The 21,306-nt window shown below is 49.9% G+C and overlaps 1 protein-coding gene across 15 annotated transcripts in view; it reads right to left on the bottom strand.

Annotated features, from left to right (window-relative positions):
• Positions 1 to 2,705: 2,705 nt before the first annotated feature.
• CCDC157 (coiled-coil domain containing 157) overlaps positions 2,706 to 21,306 on the bottom strand; it is a 26,779-nt gene continuing 8,178 nt past the window's right edge. For 6 of the 15 annotated variants that reach the window (XM_034790911.1, XM_034790917.1, XM_034790919.1 and 3 more), the window contains exons 4-10: positions 19,406 to 20,114; positions 18,293 to 18,370; positions 17,166 to 17,356; positions 15,358 to 15,534; positions 14,451 to 14,619; positions 10,599 to 10,738; positions 2,707 to 3,273 (exon numbers count right to left, since the gene is read on the bottom strand). In XM_034790911.1, the coding sequence (XP_034646802.1) occupies positions 2,824 to 3,273; positions 10,599 to 10,738; positions 14,451 to 14,619; positions 15,358 to 15,534; positions 17,166 to 17,356; positions 18,293 to 18,370; positions 19,406 to 20,114 (1,914 nt within the window). In that variant the 3' untranslated portion in view covers positions 2,707 to 2,823. Of the gene's footprint in view, positions 3,274 to 3,592; positions 3,682 to 10,598; positions 10,739 to 12,142; positions 12,410 to 14,450; positions 14,625 to 14,644; positions 14,737 to 15,357; positions 15,535 to 17,165; positions 17,357 to 18,292; positions 18,371 to 19,405; positions 20,115 to 21,306 lie in introns of those variants that run through there. The other 9 variants (XM_034790913.1, XM_034790912.1, XR_004648238.1 and 6 more) reach the window with 9 other exon arrangements.

Here is a 21,306-nt window from a genome sequence, read left to right as displayed (position 1 = left end):
CTATTCTTGTTGCTGTTTCTTTTACAGAACAATCCAGCACTGATTTCCCCCCGCTACTCCCTGCATGGGTTCAGTTTCCCTCTGCCTGGCTAGCAAGCCCCTTTCTCTCCTAGCCTCCAGCTGCCACTTAGAAAGGGTCCCTCCCAAAAGAACAGAAAAGTTGAAAGGGGTGTTTGCCATGGAAAAGAGCCTGGCTTGATTCTTGCTGTGAGTTCAAGGTGGTGACCTGGTTACTGCCTTAGCTGCAGGTTCAGGGTCCATAAAAATATCAGGCCATGATACATGCCAGACAGTAGTCTTTGCTCACAGTCAGGGATAGTGTGATCTCCAGGTTGGACACAGCAGTCCAGTAACTTGCCAGAGGGTGGATGTGGCCAAGCTGGTATCAGAGCTCAAGAGGCCCTGACTCCCAGTCCTATGCTTAGGCTGCTAGCCCATGCCTCTCTCCTAGAGCAAACCTTTGGGCATGTAGCCAGCTCCCTTTGCCTTCCCCGGCTTCATCTGGATGTACAAATATACCTACCCAAGGGCCACACTGGTGAGGATTACAGGAACCTGCATGCAATGCAGCCTGGCTAGTCCGATGAAGGATCATGGATTTCAAGGCCAGAAGGACCATTACGATCATCTAGCCTGCCTTCTGCCTAGTATAATACAGAGAATTCCACCAGAAGCCCACTGCATGCTGGACACTGTAGTTTCCACAGGCTGCAATGCCATGACTCAAGCCTGGGAGTGTGGAATGTAGCATAGAATGCAGTGGCATGGGCTTAGTCCTCTAGACTAGGCTAATGAACATCTGCTGAGCCTCACTTTGGTTCAGTTTTTAGGCATCTCTGCTGATGATGAATCTTATTGTGGGTTCCAATGACACTTAATCTCCCTCAGTCCAGTAAACTGGTGCTATGGCATGAGATATGAAATGGGCACATGCCCCCTGCAGATGCACAGAGCTCTCCCTGCTGCTAATCTGTGCTGTTACCCAGATCGAGGAGGCATGTTGGTTGTGCTTTATTAAAAGCCCTCAGACAAATGGTATTGCCTAATGCGGGATAAAGGAGGGAGGAGAAATTGCACATGCAATTTCTTAAGAGGGTGTTGACCAACATAAAATAGGTGGTGGGAAGCCTCACGAATTGTAATAAAGTAATTGTCAGAGGCTCTTTAAGGAGTGTCTAAGCTTAAATGTAAAATACTAGTTTACTAACAGCTCTGTCCTCTCTCTGGAAACCAAGCCCTTTCCCTGTAGGGGCAAGGATGGTCTGATCTAAGCTAGTCTTTCATCTCTAACTTCTCAGAGCCTAACTTGGTAACAGACCCATTGAAAATGAATAGAACAGTGGATGCTTTTATATAGCAGTCACTCAATAGAGTCCTTCCTGTTCTCCCCACCCCTTTTCTCGCAGTCATTTGCCAACTGCAATCTTATTGGTTAAAAGTCTTAACTCTTGAATCTTTTATTGCAACTCAACTCTCTGCCCTGTTTCCTCCTGCCCTTGCAGCACAATGTGCTGTCAAAACCCAACCAGGATGGGGCAGGGGTGTGCAGCAAGCACTGGATGTTAAACCACAGGAGGGGGTATGATCCAGGCTGTGATGGAGCTCTTGATTCCTAGCCCCCCCCCAAGGGGCTCCTATGTGGGAACAGAGTGATCTCTCCTGCTGGAAGGTGGGAAAGCACACAGCCTTTTACATGGGTTCTGTTTTCATGAGATCCTCTGGATCCCTGAGAAGATCCCTCAGTCCTTTCGTCCTTCCCACCTCCTCCTGGGCAGCCTCCCTCACAGCAGCCATCCTGCTGCTCCGGGAGGTCCGTCTGGTTCTCCTTGTGGAGCTGCCAATGATTCTTCCTCCACCAGAGGAGATGCTGTTTGCAAGGCATGACGTCACAGAATATCAGGGTTGGAAGGGACCTCAGGAGGTCATCTAGTCCAACCTCCTGCTCAAAGCAGGACCAATCCCCAACTAAATCATCCCAGCCAGGGCTTTGTCAAGCCGGGCCTTAAAAGCCTGTAAGGAAGGAGATTCCACCACCTCCCTACGTAACCCATTCCAGTGCTTCACCACCCTCCTAGTGAAATAGTGTTTCCTAATATCCAACCTAAACCTCCCCCACTGCAACTTGAGACCATTGTTCCTTGTTCTGTCTTCTGGTACCACTGAGAACAGTCTAGGTCTATCCTCTTTGGAACTCCCTTTCAGGCAGTTGAAAGCAGCTATCAACTCCCCCCTCATTCTTCTCTTCTGCAGGCTAAACAATCCCAGTTCCCTCAGCCTCTCCTCATAAGTCATGTGTTCCAGACCCCTAATCATTTTTGTTGCCCTCTGCTGGACTCTTTCCAATTTTTCCACATCCTTCTTGTAGCGTGGGGCCCACAACTGGACACAGTACTCCAGATAAGGCCTCACCAATGTCGAATAGAGGGGAATGATCACATCCCTCGATCTGCTGGCAATGCCCCTACTTATACAGCCCAAAATGCTGTTAGCCTTCTTGGCAACAAGGGCATGCTGGTCAACTCATATCCAGCTTCTCGTCCACTGTAACCCGTAGGTCCTTTTCTGCAGAACTGCTGCCTAGCCATTAGGTCCCTAGTCTGTATCAGTGCATGGGATTCTTCCATCCTAAGTGCAGGACTCTGCATTTGTCCTTGTTGAACCTCATCAGATTTCTTTTGGCCCATTCCTCTAATTTGTCTAGGTCCCTCTGTATCCTATCCCTACCCTCCAGTGTATCTACAACTCCTCCCAGTTTAGTGTCATCTGCAAACTTGCGTCCCCCATAAGCTGACCTACCTGACTCCAGCAAGTGGCCCATCTCAGTTAGGAAGCAGTGAGTGGCAGAGAAGCCCTGGGCTCCCACGTGGCACAGCCCTTTTGAGTCTCTTTCACTGTCACAGACAGCAGCCCTGCACTCGGAGGGAGCCTTGGGGATGAACAGTAAACAGCTTTATTTGTGTCCCTAGCTGAACACCTCCAGCAGGGGTTGCTCTCCTGGGGTTCTATTTCTGGTGGTTCCTGGGGCTGTGAGCTGAGCGGGCCTGGACTCTGGCTGCGCTGCCTTTCCCTTTCAGTCTGGCGTAAGTGTTGATGGCCGAGTTCTCGACTGGAAGGGAGACGCAGGACATTGCCTTCCACGTGGCCTCTGCGGACGATGGCTTTAGATGGCTGCTTGGCGGTCTCTGGAGTGCTGTGCTCTGGCTGCTGGCTTGGCCACTCGCAAGCCGATGGGGCACTGTGCTGCTTGGAGGTCTGTGTGCGAGGGAAGGGTTGCTGTAGGAGAAGCAGGACAAGGCATTAGAGATGCAGCCCCTGAGGCAGAGAAAGTCACATAAGAATGGCCCTACTGGGTCAGACCAAAGGTCCATCTAGCCCAGGATCCTGTCTTCCGACAGTGGCCAGTGCCAGATGCCCCAGAGGGAATGAACAGAACAGGTAATCATCAAGTGATCCATCCCCTGTCACCCATTCCCAGCTTCTGGCAAACAGAGGCTAGGGACACCATTCCTGCCATACAAAGTCTCCATGCAAACCAAGCCCTACAGCTCCTCGCTGGGGAGGGACGGGGAGTGTTTAGAGCAGGCCTCCTCACCCTGTGGAAGCCTTTTGGGGGTCCATCATGCCGTCCTTGGAGCCAGTCCTGGAGGAGGAGCGAGCCCAGAGCTGGGTCTGTGGGATGAGCTGGGGAGAGGAGAATTCAGGGTTAGAACCTCTCTGGTCACTGCTTGATGCTGGGAGCTCCCCCTGCATCTGCAGGAAGCCATGGCTGGGATGCATCAGAAAGAACATTCCTCCCCATCGTGCACCTCGTTCACGGCGCTATCATGGCTGGTGTCTGTCAGGGACTGACTGAGAACTGGATGGGTGACATCTAGGCCCCAAAGGCCTCCAGTGCTTGTGGGTGTCTGCGTTATCTAGTGTCAAGTGCTTTCCTTGCACTGGGCCCAAGGAGCTCCAGGGTGTGAGGAAAGTCTCTCCTACCATCTGTCTGGTGAGAAACCACTCCATTCTGGGCTTAGTCTTCTCCCAGCTGGAGGCCATGGCTTTGGATGCTCCTGTTTGATGACCGGAATGGGCTGGGCCATCGTGGAAAGGGCCTTGCACCGACAAGATGACTGAAACTTGGCCTTGTGTAGAGGGCCAGCCCAAGGCCTGTGCTCCACTGGTCCAGAGATGTAGGGCTATTTCTGCTGGATTACCCCAGCAGGCTGGGACCAGTGCATGAGACGCTGTCTGGACACAAGATGGAAACTGGTCTCAAGAACAGACCTTTACTGTTGTTTTTGTCTACAAAAACCAAGTTCGCAACAAAGCTGGTGTCAATCTCCCTTGCAATAGTCCACCATGCACTGAGCACCCCTGTGGACCAACTGTTCCATAGAGAGCTCGGATTCATCCTGTTTCCATGCAAGGGAGATCAAAATGGGCTATGGAGTTTGTGCGCAGCAGACTAGGGCGAGGTAGATTCACACCCTGACTTGCTGTGAACTTGGGCCTGGTCTAAACCTAAAAATTAGATAGACCTGACTAAAGCACTCAGGGCTGTGAAAAATTTTGCACTCCGCAAATCCTTCCGTTGACCTAGCTACTGCCTCTCGGAAAGGTGGCTTAACTACATTGACGTAAAAGCTTCCGTCGACATAGGAAGCTTCTATGCTACAGTGGCACAGCTGCCATGCTGTAGCTGTAGCTGCTGAAGTGTAGGCATGACCTTCATGTTCCTTTCAACAAGCCCTGAGCCTGATTGCTGTGGCCCATGACCGGACCACACAGCCTCCCCACTGCTGTAATGCTGGGCTCATCTCCAGGAAGAGGCTCCAAAAGGCCCAAGCTTTTCTTTCAGCTAGGACTTAATTCTTAATAGCTGTGGGCATCTCCCAGCAGCAGTGCGCTAGAAGCAGCGTGCTGACATGGAGGCTACCATTGCAGAGCTTGTCACCTCTTCAAACATGCTGCGCCTACCTCCCCATTGCCTTGCTCCTTATCCAGTGCAAATGGGTGTGAAATGCTCCCCATCTGGTAGCGTTTGGCACTGGTGAAAGTGACAGCGTAAGGTGCAAGCCAATGGTGAGTCAGGCCCGCCGAGTCTCATGCCTTCAGCCTAGTGCTTGTCTTTTAACAAGGAGAATGTTAAACCAACCCTTCCTCAAGGAGGCAGTCTACAGAACACATGATGCAACTGTGGCCCGAGGGATGGCACAGGCTTGAAGAGCAGCAAAGAAGCAGAAAAACTTGCTAGAAAATAACTTACATTAATATCACTGCACTACAGCCAAAATGCTTCTGAAATAAATGTAGTCAAACTTTACTAATTCTGGGTCACTGAGAATGAAAATGATGCTTACAAGTGTTGATTGGCTCTAGTTTTCAAGATATGCTATTGAGTCAGTCTATACGACCCTTGACTTGGGAATGGCGGAGGATAAGGGAGTAATAAAGGGAAGGGATCTCAATTTAAACCAGAAATGACTAAAATACATTTTTGACTGGATGTATGAATAAATCTATGACTGATTTTGGACAGTACTTGCTTTTTAGGCAAAACAATGAATGATGCAATCTGAAGCTGGTATTACGTCATACATGATATGAATTGCATCATGTTATTCCTAGAAGTCATGGATGATGCAATCATAACCAAGCTTACATCACTCTGCTGAACAAACTGCCCTATATCAGCTCTAGAAATCATACAGTGTCGTGCTCTCTTATTTGTCAGTGTTTGATTTTGCAAAGGGACATATTTCTGTTTAGCCAAAGTGAGCAGAGATGCCTCGTACTTGTGTGAACAGTGCAGATAACTTCTGCTATGTTTGTGGTGAAGTGACTTTTGCATCACAAAAGCGCAGTATAACCACTATGGTTAAGAAAGCCTATCACCTTTATTTTGGCTGCAAAATTGGAGATCAGGACAGGAGGTGGGCCCCACACATATGCTGCAACACTTGTGCAACGAATCTTCGCCAGTGGTTGAACAGGAAAAAGAAATCTATGCCTTTTGCAGTGCCAATGATTTGGAGAGAGCCAACAGATCTCAACAGAGCCAACAGCAATTGTTACTTCTGCATGGTGCCTCCAGTTGGGAAAGGGTGTCAAAGAAGAAAAAGTGGACTGTGCATTATCCAAACATTCCATCAGCCATAGTACCCCACGGAGAAGGACTGCCGGTTCCTGATGCACCAGAATCATTCTCACTTGAGTCAGACGAGGAAGAGGATGAAACTTCTGGTCCTGAACCATCAATGTCACAGGACCCACATTTTCTCCCATTCTCCTCCTCTGAACCACACCTCATAACACAAGGTGAACTGAATGACCTTGTCACGGATTTGGAACTACCCAAGAGTAAGGCAGAGCTGTTGGGCTCCAGACTACAGTAATGGAATCTCCTGGCAGGTGATGTTAGGGTTTCCATGTTCCGTGACCGTCAAAAGGATCTTGTCCCATTCTTCTTCATGGAAGGTGATCTTGTAGCCTGCAACAACATCGATGATGTGATGGCAGCCCTCAACATCGTTCACGATCCAGATGAGTGGAGACTGTTCATTGATTCATCGAAGACGAGTCTTAAAGCTGTTTTACTGCATAATGGCAATGTTTTGCCATGCAGTCCATATGAAGGAAACCTAGGACAACAACTTTTGAGGTGCATAAACTATGACCAACATCAGTGGCAGCTTTGTGGCGATTTGAAGGTTGTTGCTCTCTTGCTTGGTCTGCAGACTGGATACACAAAGTACTGCTGTTTTCTCTGCGAATGGGATAGTCGTGCAAGAGATTCCCACTACATCAAGAAAGATTGGCCACTCCGACTGTCATTGGAGCCTGGGAGGAAAAGTGTTCAGCATCCACCACTTGTTGAATCAAGGAAGATTTTGTTACCACCCTTACATATCAAGCTGGGTCTGATGAAGAACTTTTTGAAGGCCATTGACAAAACACAAGCAGCTTTCAAGTACCTCCATGGAAAATTTCCAAGGTTAAGTGAAGCTAAGATAAAGGAAGGTGTCTTCGTTGGTCCTCAGCTTCGTGGACTTCTTCGAGATGATGCATTTGACCATGCACTGCGTGGCAAGGAAAAGACGGCATGGAAAGCCTTCCAGTTAGTGGCAATAAATTTTCTCGGAAACAACAAGGCAGACAACTACAGGTTGTTGGTGGAAAACCTCCTCAAGGCATACAAAAACCTTGGTTGCAACACGTCACTAAAGATACATTTTTTGCACACTCATCTAGATTTTTTTCCATCGAACTGCGGAGCAGTGAGCGACGAGCACGGCGAGCGATTTCACCAGGACATTGCAACAATAGAGAAACGCTATCAGGGCAAATGGAGCCCATCAATGCTTGCAGACTATTGCTGGACAGTGACAAGAGATGCTCCATTTAATGAATACAAGAGACAAGCCAAGAAGTGCCGAGTAGACACTGAATAGGACTAAACTATGTACAGAATAGTTTTTTGCCTTTTGTTTCATAATAAATTTGATTTATATAACCCTTTTGCTAATTTTTAAAGTGTTACATAAACAGGACAGGTGAAATATTATCATGGAAAGCAACCATAAACACATGAAAAGACCTAGGTTTACAATTTATGATTAAAACTCTACTATCTACACAATATACATAGACATAAAATGTAAAAACTTAAATATCTTAGAAACAGTAGCCGATCAGTTGTTTTAATTGTCATCTTTGAATTCAGCACATCAAATACATAATAAATAGCACATTTTATCTCTGAAGCAGACGACTTCTCAAAAATTGTAGACCAGTGTATTCTTCTGCCTTGGTAATACAGCTAAGGAACCCTTAATCGCTAGGCTTGACTAACATGCAACTCCATCATCTGATTGCAGCAGCCTTTTCCAAGAGTAGGGCTCAGGTTTGAGTTGAAAAGTGGGAGGGCTTAAATGAGAGAGGTGACCGTCCTATGTGCAATTACTGGGGGGCCTCAGTCTGGCCAAACCTGGCATTCTTATTTATTTGTATTGGTATAGTACTGTCCTGGTCTGCGCCGCCCCAACAAAGGGATCTCTGCCCCAAGATTTACAAGCTAAGTAACGATGAGTGGAGAGGGACAAGTGTACAGCAAGAAGGGCTGCTGTAGGGTATGCCTGGGGGGCACCAGTAAAGCTGAGCGGAGAGGCCAGGATGGGAAGAGCATTAGCTTTCTCTACAGCTCCTGTCTTACTGCTCCCTGTCCCGAGGGGTGAGATTAATTCCTTACTGTTGTGAGTTCCAAATGAGCTCAAAATTAAAGCTCAGACAGATGGACGAGCCCCCTAGCAGTGCTTCTCTAAAGGCCTGGACAGATCCAGTAGCATAGCTGTGGGGGAGCAGGGGGAGCGGCCGCTCCCACTGAGCACATTCCCCAAAAGTGGCGCTTTTCTAATTTTTGCACTCACTCAGGGGCGCTTCCCAGCAGGGGCGGCACATCCGGGTCTTTGGGGCAATTTGGCAGCGGGTTCTTCAGTTGCTCCGGGTCTTCAGCAGCACTTAGGCAGCAGGTCCTTCAGTTGCTCTGGGTCTTCGGTGGCACTTCGGCAGCGGGGTCTTCAGTCTTTGGCAGCAAGACTTGGGTTTTTCTTTTTTTTTTTTTTTTTTTTTTCTTTTCTTCGCTGCTTCGCAGCAGGTGGTGCCTTTTTTTGTGTTCGCTCCCCCTGCTGTTAGAACCTGGCTACACCACTGGACAGATCCCCCTCCTACCCCTATAGGTTTTGGGTCAGGCGCTGTATGTGTCTTCGCTGCACTCCAGACGAGGGATTTCTTTGCTGTTTGTCACTGAAAATAGCCATAGTGTCCACGGCTACCAGAGAACCACTGCCCTGTGCATCTGGCCAGACATTTAGCTGGAAGGGTCTTCCCTTTCCAAAATCAGAGGGAAAAATGAGGAACTGGACTAAGCCTAGCAAAGAACAGACTGTACTGACAGTCAGACATGGCCTGAGCTATTGCAGTGTATTGCAGCCCATGTCCCATTCCCAGGCAGAGCAAGGCATGGGTTCAGCAGCACTCATTGTCTGCTTTTCTATGCAGCCTCTAGGAGCCTGCTCTGGGAAGAGAAAGGCTGCTCTCACCACAGCCTACAAACAGCTCCCTGGTCATGGGAAGCCCAGGGCTGCCCTTAGGCTTTTGCTTCGATTGAGTGAATGACTATTGTAACTCCTAATTCTGCTGGCGCCCAGCCAGCGCAGTGAGCATGCCTAGAGCCTGGTTTGGCAGCATGTGCTGAGCAGAGCACAAGGGCTTACGTGTCACATGCTGATGTGGTGCTGACCCACTTCAGCTCAGCTGCTCGCTCTTTAACGTGCTCTGCCAGGGCCTGGGAAGAGGGGTCAGTCCTAGCACCCACTGCTCGTTTGCCAGCACAGGGTTTTGTTTGTGAAATATAAAACTGATGCTAAACTGACTCAGTCCCAGGGAAGGTTCCCAGAGTCCCCCGTGATCCCAGAACCCAGAATCGGCCCCAGGAAGGACCCCAAACCCCCCCTGTGATCCCAGAGCCCAGGATCGGCCCCAGGAAGGACCCCAGAGCCCCCTGTGATCCCAGAGCCCAGGATCGGCCCCAGGAAGGACCCCAGAGCTCCCCTTTGATCACAGAGCCCAGATTAGCTGCAGGCCCACATGAAGAATATTAATACAGTAATTGCCCTCTGGAACAGGCGCCATGCTCAGCAGAGAGCCTTGCTCACGCCCCCCGCCTAGGCCCATGCTGGGGAAGTGACAACTGAGATTTCCAGACTTGGGTTATTCAGGAGACCTCAGTCCAAACGCAGTGGCTCTTTAGATCCAGTTTTCCAGCTGAGCCAGCTATAGAGCAAGGAAGTCATGTGACTTCCACCCAAGGCCTCCCAGCAGTTTTGGCACATTCCAACAGTCTGCACTCATTTCTATTTTAAATTAGAGCCCAGACTCATACTGGTTCTGACCTACAACTGTGCTCTCGTTACTAGATTGCATTGCCGCAAGGGGGAATGGAATGGGGCATATAAGCCTCACTGAGATGTACAGGGAGGCAGAATCAAACCTTCAGCAGTAGAGAACAGAGGTAGGGGGATTAGTCCTGGAGCACAGGCTGTGTGAAAATGGTCCTGTGCTTCTAGCCCCCAAGAACAGTGGGGGGGGGGGGTGTCCCTCAGCCCCTATAGGGATCATGGGATGGATCGCCTATTCCTCAGCTTTCAGGAGCCACAGGACACGTCTCCTATTCCCCAGCCCCAAATGGGATAGGTCAACTATTCCCCAGCTCCACCACCTCCAGGAGCCACAGGACGGGTCTCCTATTCCCCAGCCCTAAAGTCTACTGAGAGTGGGATGTGTCCTAAGTCCCCCTGTTGTACAGTCTCGAGAGAGCACAGGATAAGCCTCAATCCCCCATTCCCAAAGTCTAGAGAGACCATGGGATTGGCCTCCAACCCCTCTGCTCCAGAGTCCCAGGGGATATGGGATGGGTCACGGACCCTCCATGTCCAGTAGGGATCCCACTGTTGCACTGACCCCCGATTCTGCCTGCACTGCCAACTGCCTATTGATATTCAACAGCTGCCCCCCTTGCACTGAGAGGTGCCCTCTCCACCTGTGGACAGACTCACCCTTAACACTCCTTCCTGGGCTGTTTCTTTCATTTTGGCTAGTGCGGTCCTGAGCCGCGAGTTCTCTTCCTCCAGGACGCTGATGCGGATGTTGTTCGCCTGCAGCTGCTTTTCCATGTCATCAGCGATGTCCCCAGTGCCTGCAATGAAACAGGATTCTCCTTCACAATGGGGCAAAGGGAGTGGGTGTGCACAAATCCTCTGGATACAGCAGGGCTAGCGCATGCATGCGTGCATGTCTGTCCCCAACTCCTCCTGAGAAGGACATTCCCCTTCGCCTCCTGGCACTGACAGTCCTGGAGCATGTGCAGGTAACCTCTAGTAATGCTGTAAAGCAGTAGTTCTCAAACTTTTGTACTGGTGACCCCTTTCACACAGCAAGCCTCTGAGTGAGACTCCCCCCTAATAAATTAAAAACACTTTTTATATATTTAACACTATTATAAATGCTGGAGGCAAAGCGGGGTTTGGGGTGGAGGCTGACAGCTCGTGACCCCCCATGTAATAACCTTGCAACCCCCTGAGGGGTCCCAACCCCCAGTTTGAGAACCCCTGCTGTAAAGCACAAGCAGACTGGCTGGTCCAGTCCTCTCATGTAGTCTAGGGACGATAATTATGCCACAGACATTGCAGGGCCAAAGCAGAAAGGATGCAGCAATGGTAGTGAGAAAGCTGTATTCTCGTTAACCAGCATGTGATTCCTCTGGTAACTAAAGTGACCGCTTGCGAGTGCAGGGTCTGTGCTGTGTGTAAGGCAGTGGGGAAATAGAGGAGGAGGAGGAGGAGTGGGAGACCAGCCTCCAACCAGTGACTTTCCCAGGGTACAAAGCTAGGAAGAGAAATCGTACCCCAGGGGCAGCTAGTCGCAAGCCACATGTGACACAACCCTCCTGTGATGGGCAACAGAGGGTCAAGATGCAAGAAGTGAGGTTCTTACCCACGAAAGCTTATGCTCCCAATACTTCTGTTAGTCTTAAAGGTGCCACAGGACCCTCTGTTGCTTTTTACAGATTCAGACTAACACGGCTACTCCTCTGATACTCGACCTCCTGCGATGGTGTGTTCACCCCACACTGGCATTGAAGGGGTTAAGGTGGCAAGGGAGACCAATTAGCCATAGGCTGCACCTGTGAGGGAGCTAACTGACAATGATTCTAATTGAGAATGAAGTTCATCTGGGCAGGAACAAGTGGGAGTATCTACAAAACTGAGGAGCTGAGGCTAGCAGAGGTCCTATTGGGATCCAGGAAGTCGATGGGCGAAGCCCGCCCACTACTAAAGGATCGCCTAAGTGGGGTCCACAGGACCTGGAGACCAAAAAATTACAGGGGACAACTAATAAAAGAACAGGGACAGGAGTGGGGTCAAATGAAGTGAACCAGATGGGGACACTGAGCAGAGAACCTTGGACAGCAGGCTAGCAGAGGTGGCAGAGAGATAAGCCTGCAGATGCACCCCTGATACAAGGGGGAGAGCAGGAGCCTGAAAAGGCAGCACAGGAAGCTGTCCAGGGAAGGAGCAGTAAAGTCCAAGAGAGCACAGACCTGGACTGTGGGTTTGAGGGTCCCCGGATTGGAACCTGGTGCAGAGAGTGGGCCTGGTTCCCCTACCAGCTGCTGTGGGAGTGGTGCAGTGGAGATGGAGACTGCCTGAGACTTTGTGGGAAGAGACTGATGAGACCCCAAAGGGGAGGATGATGGTGACTTGGCCGGAGAGAGGCTACAGCTCCTGATGAGTGAGAGAGGCTGTAGAGCAAGTGACTGAGGCAATGGAACAGACTATGGTGAACTAATTCCCCAGCTGAACCAGGAGGAGGCACTGCTGAGCGGTGAGTAGCACATCCCATTACACCTCTGACCCTGCCATGCTACTCTGAAGGACAGCAAGAATTGCAAGAGTACTCATTCTTAGCTGAAGTTTGTCTCTGCCACTTTGCCAGGATTGTGTTGTCCTCATTAATCTCCCATTGTGCCCATCAGCCACCCTCTAACCCAGGGGTTCTCAACTTTTTTCTTTCTGAGCCCCCTCCCCTTCCAAACATGCTATAAAAACTCCATGGCCCACCTGTGCCACAACAATGGCTTTTCTGCTTATAAAAGCCAGGACCAGTTAGGAGGTAGCAAGCAGGGCAATTGCCTGGGGTCCCCGTGAAGCTAAGTTGCTCAGGCTTTGGCTTCAGCTCCCAGTGGTGAAGCTCAGGGCCCTGGGCTTCAACCCCATGCAGTGGGGCTTCAGCTTTCTGTCCTGGGCCCCAGTGAATCTAACATTGGCCCTGCTTGGCAGACTCCCTAAAACCTGTTTGAGGCCCCCCAGGGGACCCTGGACCCCTGGTTGAGAACCACTGCTCTAACCCACAGCCCTCACCCATGCCCAACACTCATTCAACTGTCTGTCAGAGGCTTCTGCGCTTCGCCTCACCTTCTGGGCATTAGTGTCAGCACTGGAGACCAGGCTGTGTTCTTGAACCATAGACCAGTCTCAGCTCCAAAGGGCCAGCCATCTTACCTGGGTGCCCAGCAAAAGTCTCCCTTGGAAGCATGCTGCTGAATTCCCCTTTTAGTGATGTGACATCCCACCACAAAGTGGAACATGCTGAACAAGTGAACCGAAATGCATCCTCCCCCACCCCATTACATTCAAGCAGCTTCCACATGTCCACAGACCAATCTCTTCCCTTAGCTGGAGGCTTTAGGACAGACTCTTTGGCTGATATGGCCACTGCACCAGCTGCATTCCCCGCCCACCCTCCAGCACTAGGGCATGTGAGGCCAATGGGTCCTATTGGGTGATGGAGGTGGGCTGGGAGGAAGAAGAGGGCATGGTAGAGTGGCGCTCCACTGGCATAAAGTCATTGACTACCTTACTCCACAGCAACTCTATCTTACACTGGGACTAGGCCTGCAGGATGGTGGAGCTGATGCTCACTTCCTGAGGATGCTCCCTCCTTCTTCCCTGCACCAGACCAAGCTTGGATACAGTGGAGAACTGAGCTCTTTGTTATAAAAGGACATGGGGTAGCAAGAGGAACTATGGAGGGCTGTGCCCAGTTACACTTCACTAAGCACCATGCAACCCATCAACTGCAGAACACTGGGGCAGGTAGGCTGCTAGCGGAACCTTTCCAGGTGGAATTATCTTGTCCCACTGTACTAAAAACATGCCATCCTGATCTGCAGGGATGTTGTGTGACCAGAGGAACCTCTATTCCAGATCCTACCAGACATCCCTCCTATGGACACATGGCCAAGATCAGCTGTATCTGACTGTTAGCCAAAGGTGGGTTTAGGGGGATGTAGACAGAATCATAGAACATCAGGGTTGGAAGGGACCTCAGGAGGTCATTTAGTCCAACCCCCTGCTCAAAGCAGGACCAATCCCCAGACAGATTTTTGCCCCAATCCCTAAATGACCCCCTCAAGGATTGAGCTCACAACCCTGGGTTTAGCAGGCGAATGCTCAAACCACTGAGCTATCCCTCCCCCCCAAATACACAGCTGCAGTCTGTAAAGGGTTAAGATGACCACATGACTCTATGCTATGTTATGGGTCACATCTCATAGTCACTTGTCTTGTGGGCGATCCCTCTGGACTGCAACTCTGTTTTTTTTTTCAGTGGGATAGTTTGTTTAATTGAAAGTCTGATTTTTATATTTGTGTAATTCTAAAACAGCTGCTGGAATCGCACACTCCCATGTATATGAGCTGGGGGATACGTGCCCTCTAGGGCACTCAGTGCATGAGCACTATTGAGGTGGGGGTGGGGGGTAGAAGTCTGTTGCTGTCCATTCTGGTGTGTGCTACCCCCTGCACAGGCTCTTACTGTCTGCTGCCCCACCCCATGCCCTCTCTTACTCTCAAACTGCGCCTCAGCAGGGATGTGGAGGTCTGGAAAGGACACCAGCAGCCTCTCCCTCTCCTTCAGCTCCTGGAGCAGCTCATCCAGCTCAGAGATGTTCCTGAGTAGTTCAGATGTAGACTGCTCGAAGCTCAGCTTCTCCTGCTGCAGGTTCTCCATTAGCTGCTGCACTGGACAGGAAGAGTATGGCTAGGTTTCATCAAGCTCCTTCCCTGCTGTGGTCCCAGCTCAGAGTGATTCTGCCCAGGGGAGAGTGTGAGGGAGGGGGGTGCTGCAAAGTGGCTAGGAGAGGAGAAGAGTTCATCATGCAGCTGTAACATTGCCTTCAGGGCTGAATCTGATCTCCTTGTCCAGTGAGGGGCACACCAATGTGATGAACCATTGGGTCTCCGTGTGATGTGGGAGCACCAGCACCAGACAGATGTGGCACTTGTCCCGGAATGCCCACAACCTTCAGTGCCTAACAGGGCTCTGCTGAGAGGGCCAGTCCCTGAGGCCCCTGCTCCTTGCTTGGAACACATTCCCATCAGTCAGAGGGAGAAGGACTGAGTAAAATGGAGTAGCGTTCTCAAGAGTGGCCCAGCGATGCTAACCATGGACAGATGGCCTGGCTGGAGCCAGTGCAAGAGGAAGCCATCTCAATGCTCTTCACTGTTCTCTCAAACCTCCATCATTGTGCAGTGTAGCCTGTTCACCCTCACCCCACCCCAAGCACACTGGCACTCCATGGTGTACCCAAGTGGGGGGCATTCATTCTGAGCCCCTTAATGGCCCTGAGCCCCTTAATGGCCCCCTCCCCCACAGGACCTCAGCAGTTCAGCTCTAACTCCCCTTTCACTGCCTCTCAGGAGAGCCCCTACTGCTGAAGGAACACCTTGCTGCTCTGGGGACATTAACGCTGACCTGCTGGGCTTCGAGCTGGCCCTGAACCTGCCGCTTCTCAGCCTGTGTCTCCTTCAGCTGTTGCTCCAGCTTAGCCTTGTCGTCCTCCGCTTCGCCTAGGCTGGCCCTCAGCTCCTCACACTCCTGATCCAGGCAGTCCAGCTGTTGCAACAGGGCCCTCTGCTTGGCCTGGAGCGACTTCACAGAAAGAGGAAGGCAGATAATATGTACAGATGTCACCCTCAGCAGCTCAAGTAGCTTTAAAGCAGGAAGGGTAATAAGAAGGGGGGCAAAAGTGTGTGATGGGGGGAGGCAAGAGGAGCCTACCTGGGTGTTCAGCTTGGCCCACATTACCAAGGAAGTGTGTGACCCACTAGTATGCCACAGCCTGTGACATAAGTGCCAACTCCATGGGTGCTCAGAGGCTGGAGCACCCGTGGGGAAATATTAGCGGGTGCTCCGCACCCACCAGAAGCCAAGCTCCCCCCTCCTAGCCTCCTGCTCTCCCCGCCATGTGGCGTCCCTGCTTTCCTCCTCCCCCGCCGCTTAACAGCTGTTTGGCGGTGCTTAGGACTTTCTGGGAGGGAAGGGGAGGAGCAGGGACATGGCGTGCTCAAGGGAGGAGGCAAAGAGGCGGGACAGGGACTTGGGGGAAGGGAGTGGAATGGGGGTGGGGACTTTGGGGAAGGGGTGGAATCGGGTTGGGGCAAGGGTGGGGTAGGGGTGGGGATGGGGGGGGTGGAGCATCAACTGGGCAGAGGGGATGTCGGTGCCTATGGCCTGTGATATGTGTAGGTAGAAACAGAGGGCACGAGAGAGAGTTTCCTCTGCCTGCAGCACCAAATGGGCACCGGTGGGCACAGTTGCCAACTTTCACAAAGTAAATAAGCATCCCGAATTGCACAATAAAGCCAAAAATCAAGCTAATCCCATTTCAAAACAAGCCAATCCCTAAGAACCACAATACTCTGTGACTAGATCCTCCCAGTGTGCAGTCTGGGACCATGGTGGGCCTGCTGTGCACCCCTGATTCTGTCCTTGCCCCTGCTTGCCGGGAGCTAATAAAAAAAAAAAAAAAAAAAAAAAAAAGCTACAAGCCAAAAACTAGCCAACAAGCAACTCACAAGCCAATTAAGCCAAAAACAATTTCTGGTTTTTTGCGGGTTTGGCATGTCTGCCAGTGGGCCTGGTTCTAGGGGAGATCAGGCTTCTCCAGCTTTCACCAAAAGCATGGGGTCCTGCCCACCTGTGCCTAGAGTGCTCCCTGAAATGCTGGAATTGATCAGTGGCCATTTTCAAAAGTGAGCTTGTTACTGACAGCAAAATGCCCCTGCGCTGAGGGTATGAAATAGGCACAGAGGGGATACTGACGAAGGTAAGTAAGTTGCAACCATCCATCGGACAGGCTGCTTTCAGAAGGCAGCTCCCCCGCAGGTAAAGGTGACAGCGCACAAGTAAGATGGCAACATTGCTCAGGTGCACAGCTCCTCTCTACCTGTCCGATACTCACCTCTTGAACAAAGGGATAGCACAAGATATTGCCAGGGAAGTACAAGCAAAGCAACGCGGGGCGGGGAGGGGAGCAGGAACACTGAGCTGAGCCCTCAGCTTCCCATAGAGACCCTGTTTACAATCCTGGCATAAGTCTTAAATGAAAACAAGGCTGGGCAGCAGCAGAAGGAGCAGAACAGAAGAGATGGGATGACGGGAGAGGTATGGATAGAGCAGCATGGACAAGGACTAGCCAGAGAGGGCCTAGTGGAGAGTAGAAGGGAGTTAGATTCGGGTAAGGTAGGGAGCAACAGGCCCGGTTCCTCCCATGGCCACACCTCCTCATGCCTGAGCATGCTTTCCACTTTGGCCTTCTCCTTGTCCAGCTGGGTGGTGGCCCCACTGAGCGTGTGGCTTGCGTTCTCCAACTGGCTGGTTAGCAGCTGCACTTGGTCTTCCAGCTTCGTCATCTGGCTCTTGTGGGCCATCTTAGTCCTCATCTCCTCCAGCAGGGTGCTTTTGGTCAGCTCTGTGAATACACAACATCCTATAACCAATGCTGTGGATGGGAGGAGCTCATAATGGGGGAAAGGGGAAAGATGGGCTCTTCCTTCCCAGGTTCCATGATCCTGTGGGAAGTGGATGAGCTAGGGGAGAGAAAGCTTTCTGGCATGACTTAAATTCTCTAATAGATCCCCTCCCAGAAGGCTAGCCACCGTTCTCACTTGGGCCTGCAACCTTGTGAGTCCCAACACATGGTGCTAGCACCCCAGGGCAAACACATTCATGTATCAGCCTGGTAGACAGGCTTCACAGATAGTCTTTAAGGGCCACACTGTGGCTGGCTCTGCATGGGTGCATGAGATGGGGGAAGGTGGCACATGGAGCCTTCCCCTTGTGTAAGCAGGAAGCAGAGAGATTGCATCATGCTGGCATTAGTCTTCCCAAAGCCACGGGCCTACCTCTGAACCAAGAGCTGGCTTGGTGCAGGAGGAGCACTGCTATACCCATCAGATGGGTGGCAGAGAACAGTCAACCAAGAGCCCTGGGAGGAATTTTGGAAGTCAGCCAGGAGTCCATTTGTGGCTCCCACTGCAGCATAGCTTCTCCCCACAACCTGTAAGGAATAACCTAGCCCCAAGGCTTCTCTTCCTAGGGATTCAAGTTTGCTGTTCCCTGTGCTGAAGTGTCTGAGATTCTGAGAGGCTCATGGGATCTTGCCCCAGCCCCCAGGATTCTCCCTAGTGTGTTACCTGGGCAGTGGAGGTTAGAAGGCACTCAGATACTACAACGATGGAGGTCATTTAAATACATTGGTGCTGATTCTCCTCTCACTTACAGCAGTGCTAATTGGGAGCAACCCCACTAAAGTCAACAGAACTACACTGGTGTAAAAACAGCGTGAGAGGAGAATAAAATCTATGGATGAGATCAGTTGGATGGATGAGCCCATGAGAATTCTTACCCAGCTCTCGCATGGTAGCTTGCTGTGACAGCAGCTCTTCTTTCAAGGTGGAAATTCTCTCCTCCAGCACAACAGCTCCTAAAGCAACCAGAACAAACAACTTAGCAAGGACCTCCCAGGTCCTTTACAGCACTTATCTACACATAACAATCACGCCATGGCATTTCTCATCAAATGAGTGCATCACTCTATGCTTCACAAATGGAGGAGCCAGGAAAAACAACATCGCTGATCATCTTTATTATTTACTGAACTTCTGGTCTTAAGACGCCTGACTTTCCAGCCAGAGGGATATGGAAAATTTGTGTGTTTAAAAAAAAACTCTTGAAAAAAGTTGTGAAATAGTTTTTCTGGAAACAGATGTGACACATACAGAACACAGGATGGGATGGGGCCAAGATTTTATTGACACTCATTAGGGACAAGCTACATAATGCACCACTCATTACCAATGCCAGAATCCCAATAAACACTTGATATCATCACACCAAGTGTGGGTGTGGGGGGCAGAAGAGAGCGAGAGAGATGTCACCCACTGGCACAGCTGCATCAACAGACTCAGGTCACCTGTGTTCTCACTCTTTAGGTTGGTGAGGATCAGCTAGATGATCAAGCATATTGTGAAGATACCATATTGACCCCTAGGGAGGATTTCTCCCTCCCTTTGAATGGCCCCTTTATGAGCTAGTGAGTTAGATACATTACAGAAAGGCCTGTTGTACTGTTCTGAAAAGCCCCCGCCCGCCCCATCAGCTTGTATGTAGAGCATTAGCGGCTTGCCAGACGCAGTGAGCAAGCACTGATGACCAGAGGATGGAGAGCAGAAGGGAATAAAAGGATCCAGAAGGTGAGTGAGTAGGAAACAGCCACCCCTCCAGAAGCAGAAGTGAAGTAGGGAGTCTGCAGTATCTGCCCTCTCGGCCACCAAAAATACAGAAAAAGAAGAAATTTGTGAACAGAAGAGTTAATTTAAAGGGAATAATCAACTATCAAGGGGTGAAATCCTAATCCCATTGAAGTCAATGGCAAAACTCCCACTGAGTTCCATGGGACTCTGGTTGTGTCTAATGAAAACACCTACTGACTAGGGACAAGCTGGGACTGGCACTGCACCTGTCCGTAGATCTTCCTTGTCCTTCTCCAGTTTGGCTGTGATCTGCAAATTCTCTTTGATCTTTTCCTCCAAGTACTGCTCAGCCGCCTTCCTCTGCCGTTCCTGGGTCTCATTCTCCTTCTGAAGAAGCTTGTCAAAGTCCTCAACCTGCTTCCTCAGTTCATCCTTCTGTTTCTCAGATTCTTCCAGCTCTGCCTTCAAAGGGTTTATCAGCTGCATCAGCCCCCCAAGATGTTTGTTGATACGGGAGAGGTCTTTGCTCTGTTCTGATGCCCAGAAACTCATGTCCATAGCGGTGAGTGGCTTGTTGCCTAGGGTCTCCTCAACCATCTCTTGGAATTTGCCCAGGGATGAGGGGATGTTCTGGCTGTGGCAGATGCTGATGATGGCTTTACCGACCTCCCGGAGGCTGGCCTGGCCACTTGCACATGCATCGCAGGGCACCAGAGATGATTCAATTGTCTGAGAATGGACACTACAGACATTCTTGGTGACACCATATGCAGACCGTGGCTGCGAGGTGTCTGAGAAATCACAGTCTGGCCCATGGATGGTTTGTGGTAGACATGAGAGGGTTGACTGGGCACTGGCTAATGATGCACCTGATTCTGAAATCATGGGTGAGCAGCTTTTCAAATGCTCATTCTCAGCTTTCACGTCTTGCAGGGTAGATTTCAGTGCAGAGATGTCCCTCCTGTTAGATTTCTTCTATTAGAGAGAAAACATAGGAGAATGAAGACATTTGCTATTTTGCTATCACATTTAAACAAATTACACTGGTCTACAATTTTTGAGAAGTCATCTGCTCCAGAGATAAAATGTGCTATTTATTATGTATTTTGATGTGCTGAATTCAAATATGACAATTAAAACAACTGATTGGCTACTGTTTCTAAGATATTTAAGTTTTTACATTTTATGTCTATGTATATTGTGTAGATAGTAGAGTTTTAATCATATATTATAAACCTAGGTCTTTTCATGTGTTTATGGTTGCTTTCCATGATAATATTTCACCTGTCCTGTTTATGTAACACTTTAAAAAATCAGCAAAGGGGTTATATAAATAAAATTTATTATGAAACAAATTATGAAACAAAAGGCAAAAAACTATTATGTACATAGTTTAGTCCTAGTCAAACAACAAGGAGTCTGGTGGCACATTAAAGACTAACAGATTTATTTGGGCATAAGCTTTCGTGGGTAAAAACCTCACTTCTTCCTATTCAGTGTCTACTCAGCGCTTCTTGGCTTGTCTCTTGTATTCATTAAATGGAGCATCTCTTGTCACTGTCCAGCAATAGTCTGCAAGCATTGATGGGCTCCATTTGCCCTGATAGTGTTTCTCCATTGTTGCAATGTCCTGGTGAAATCGCTCGCCATGCTCGTCGCTCACTGCTCCGCAGTTCGGTGGAAAAAAATCTAGATGAGAGTGCAAAAAATGTATCTTTAGTGACGTGTTGCAACCAAGGCTTTTGTATGCCTTCAGGAGGTTTTCCACCAACAACGTGTAGTTGTCTGCCTTGTTGTTTCCGAGAAAATTTATTGCCACTAACTGGAAGGCTTTCCATGCCGTCTTTTCCTTGCCATGCAGTTCGTGGTCAAATGCATCATCTCGAAGAAGTCCACGAAGCTGAGGACCAACAAAGACACCTTCCTTTATCTTAGCTTCACTTAACCTTGGAAATTTTCCACGGAGGTACTTGAAAGCTGCTTGTGTTTTGTCAATGGCCTTGACAAAGTTCTTTATCAGACCCAGCTTGAGGTGTAAGGGTGGTAACAAAATCTTCCTTGATTCAACAAGTGGTGGATGCTGAACACTTTTCCTCCCAGGCTCCAATGACTGTTGGAGTGGCCAATCTTTCTTGATGTAGTGGGAATCTCTTGCACGACTATCCCA

Source organism: Trachemys scripta, chromosome 15 (genome assembly GCF_013100865.1).
Source record: "Trachemys scripta elegans isolate TJP31775 chromosome 15, CAS_Tse_1.0, whole genome shotgun sequence".
NCBI lineage: Eukaryota > Metazoa > Chordata > Testudines > Emydidae > Trachemys > Trachemys scripta.
Note: the sequence above shows the minus strand (reverse complement) of the source record. Positions and strands in the feature narration are given on the sequence as shown.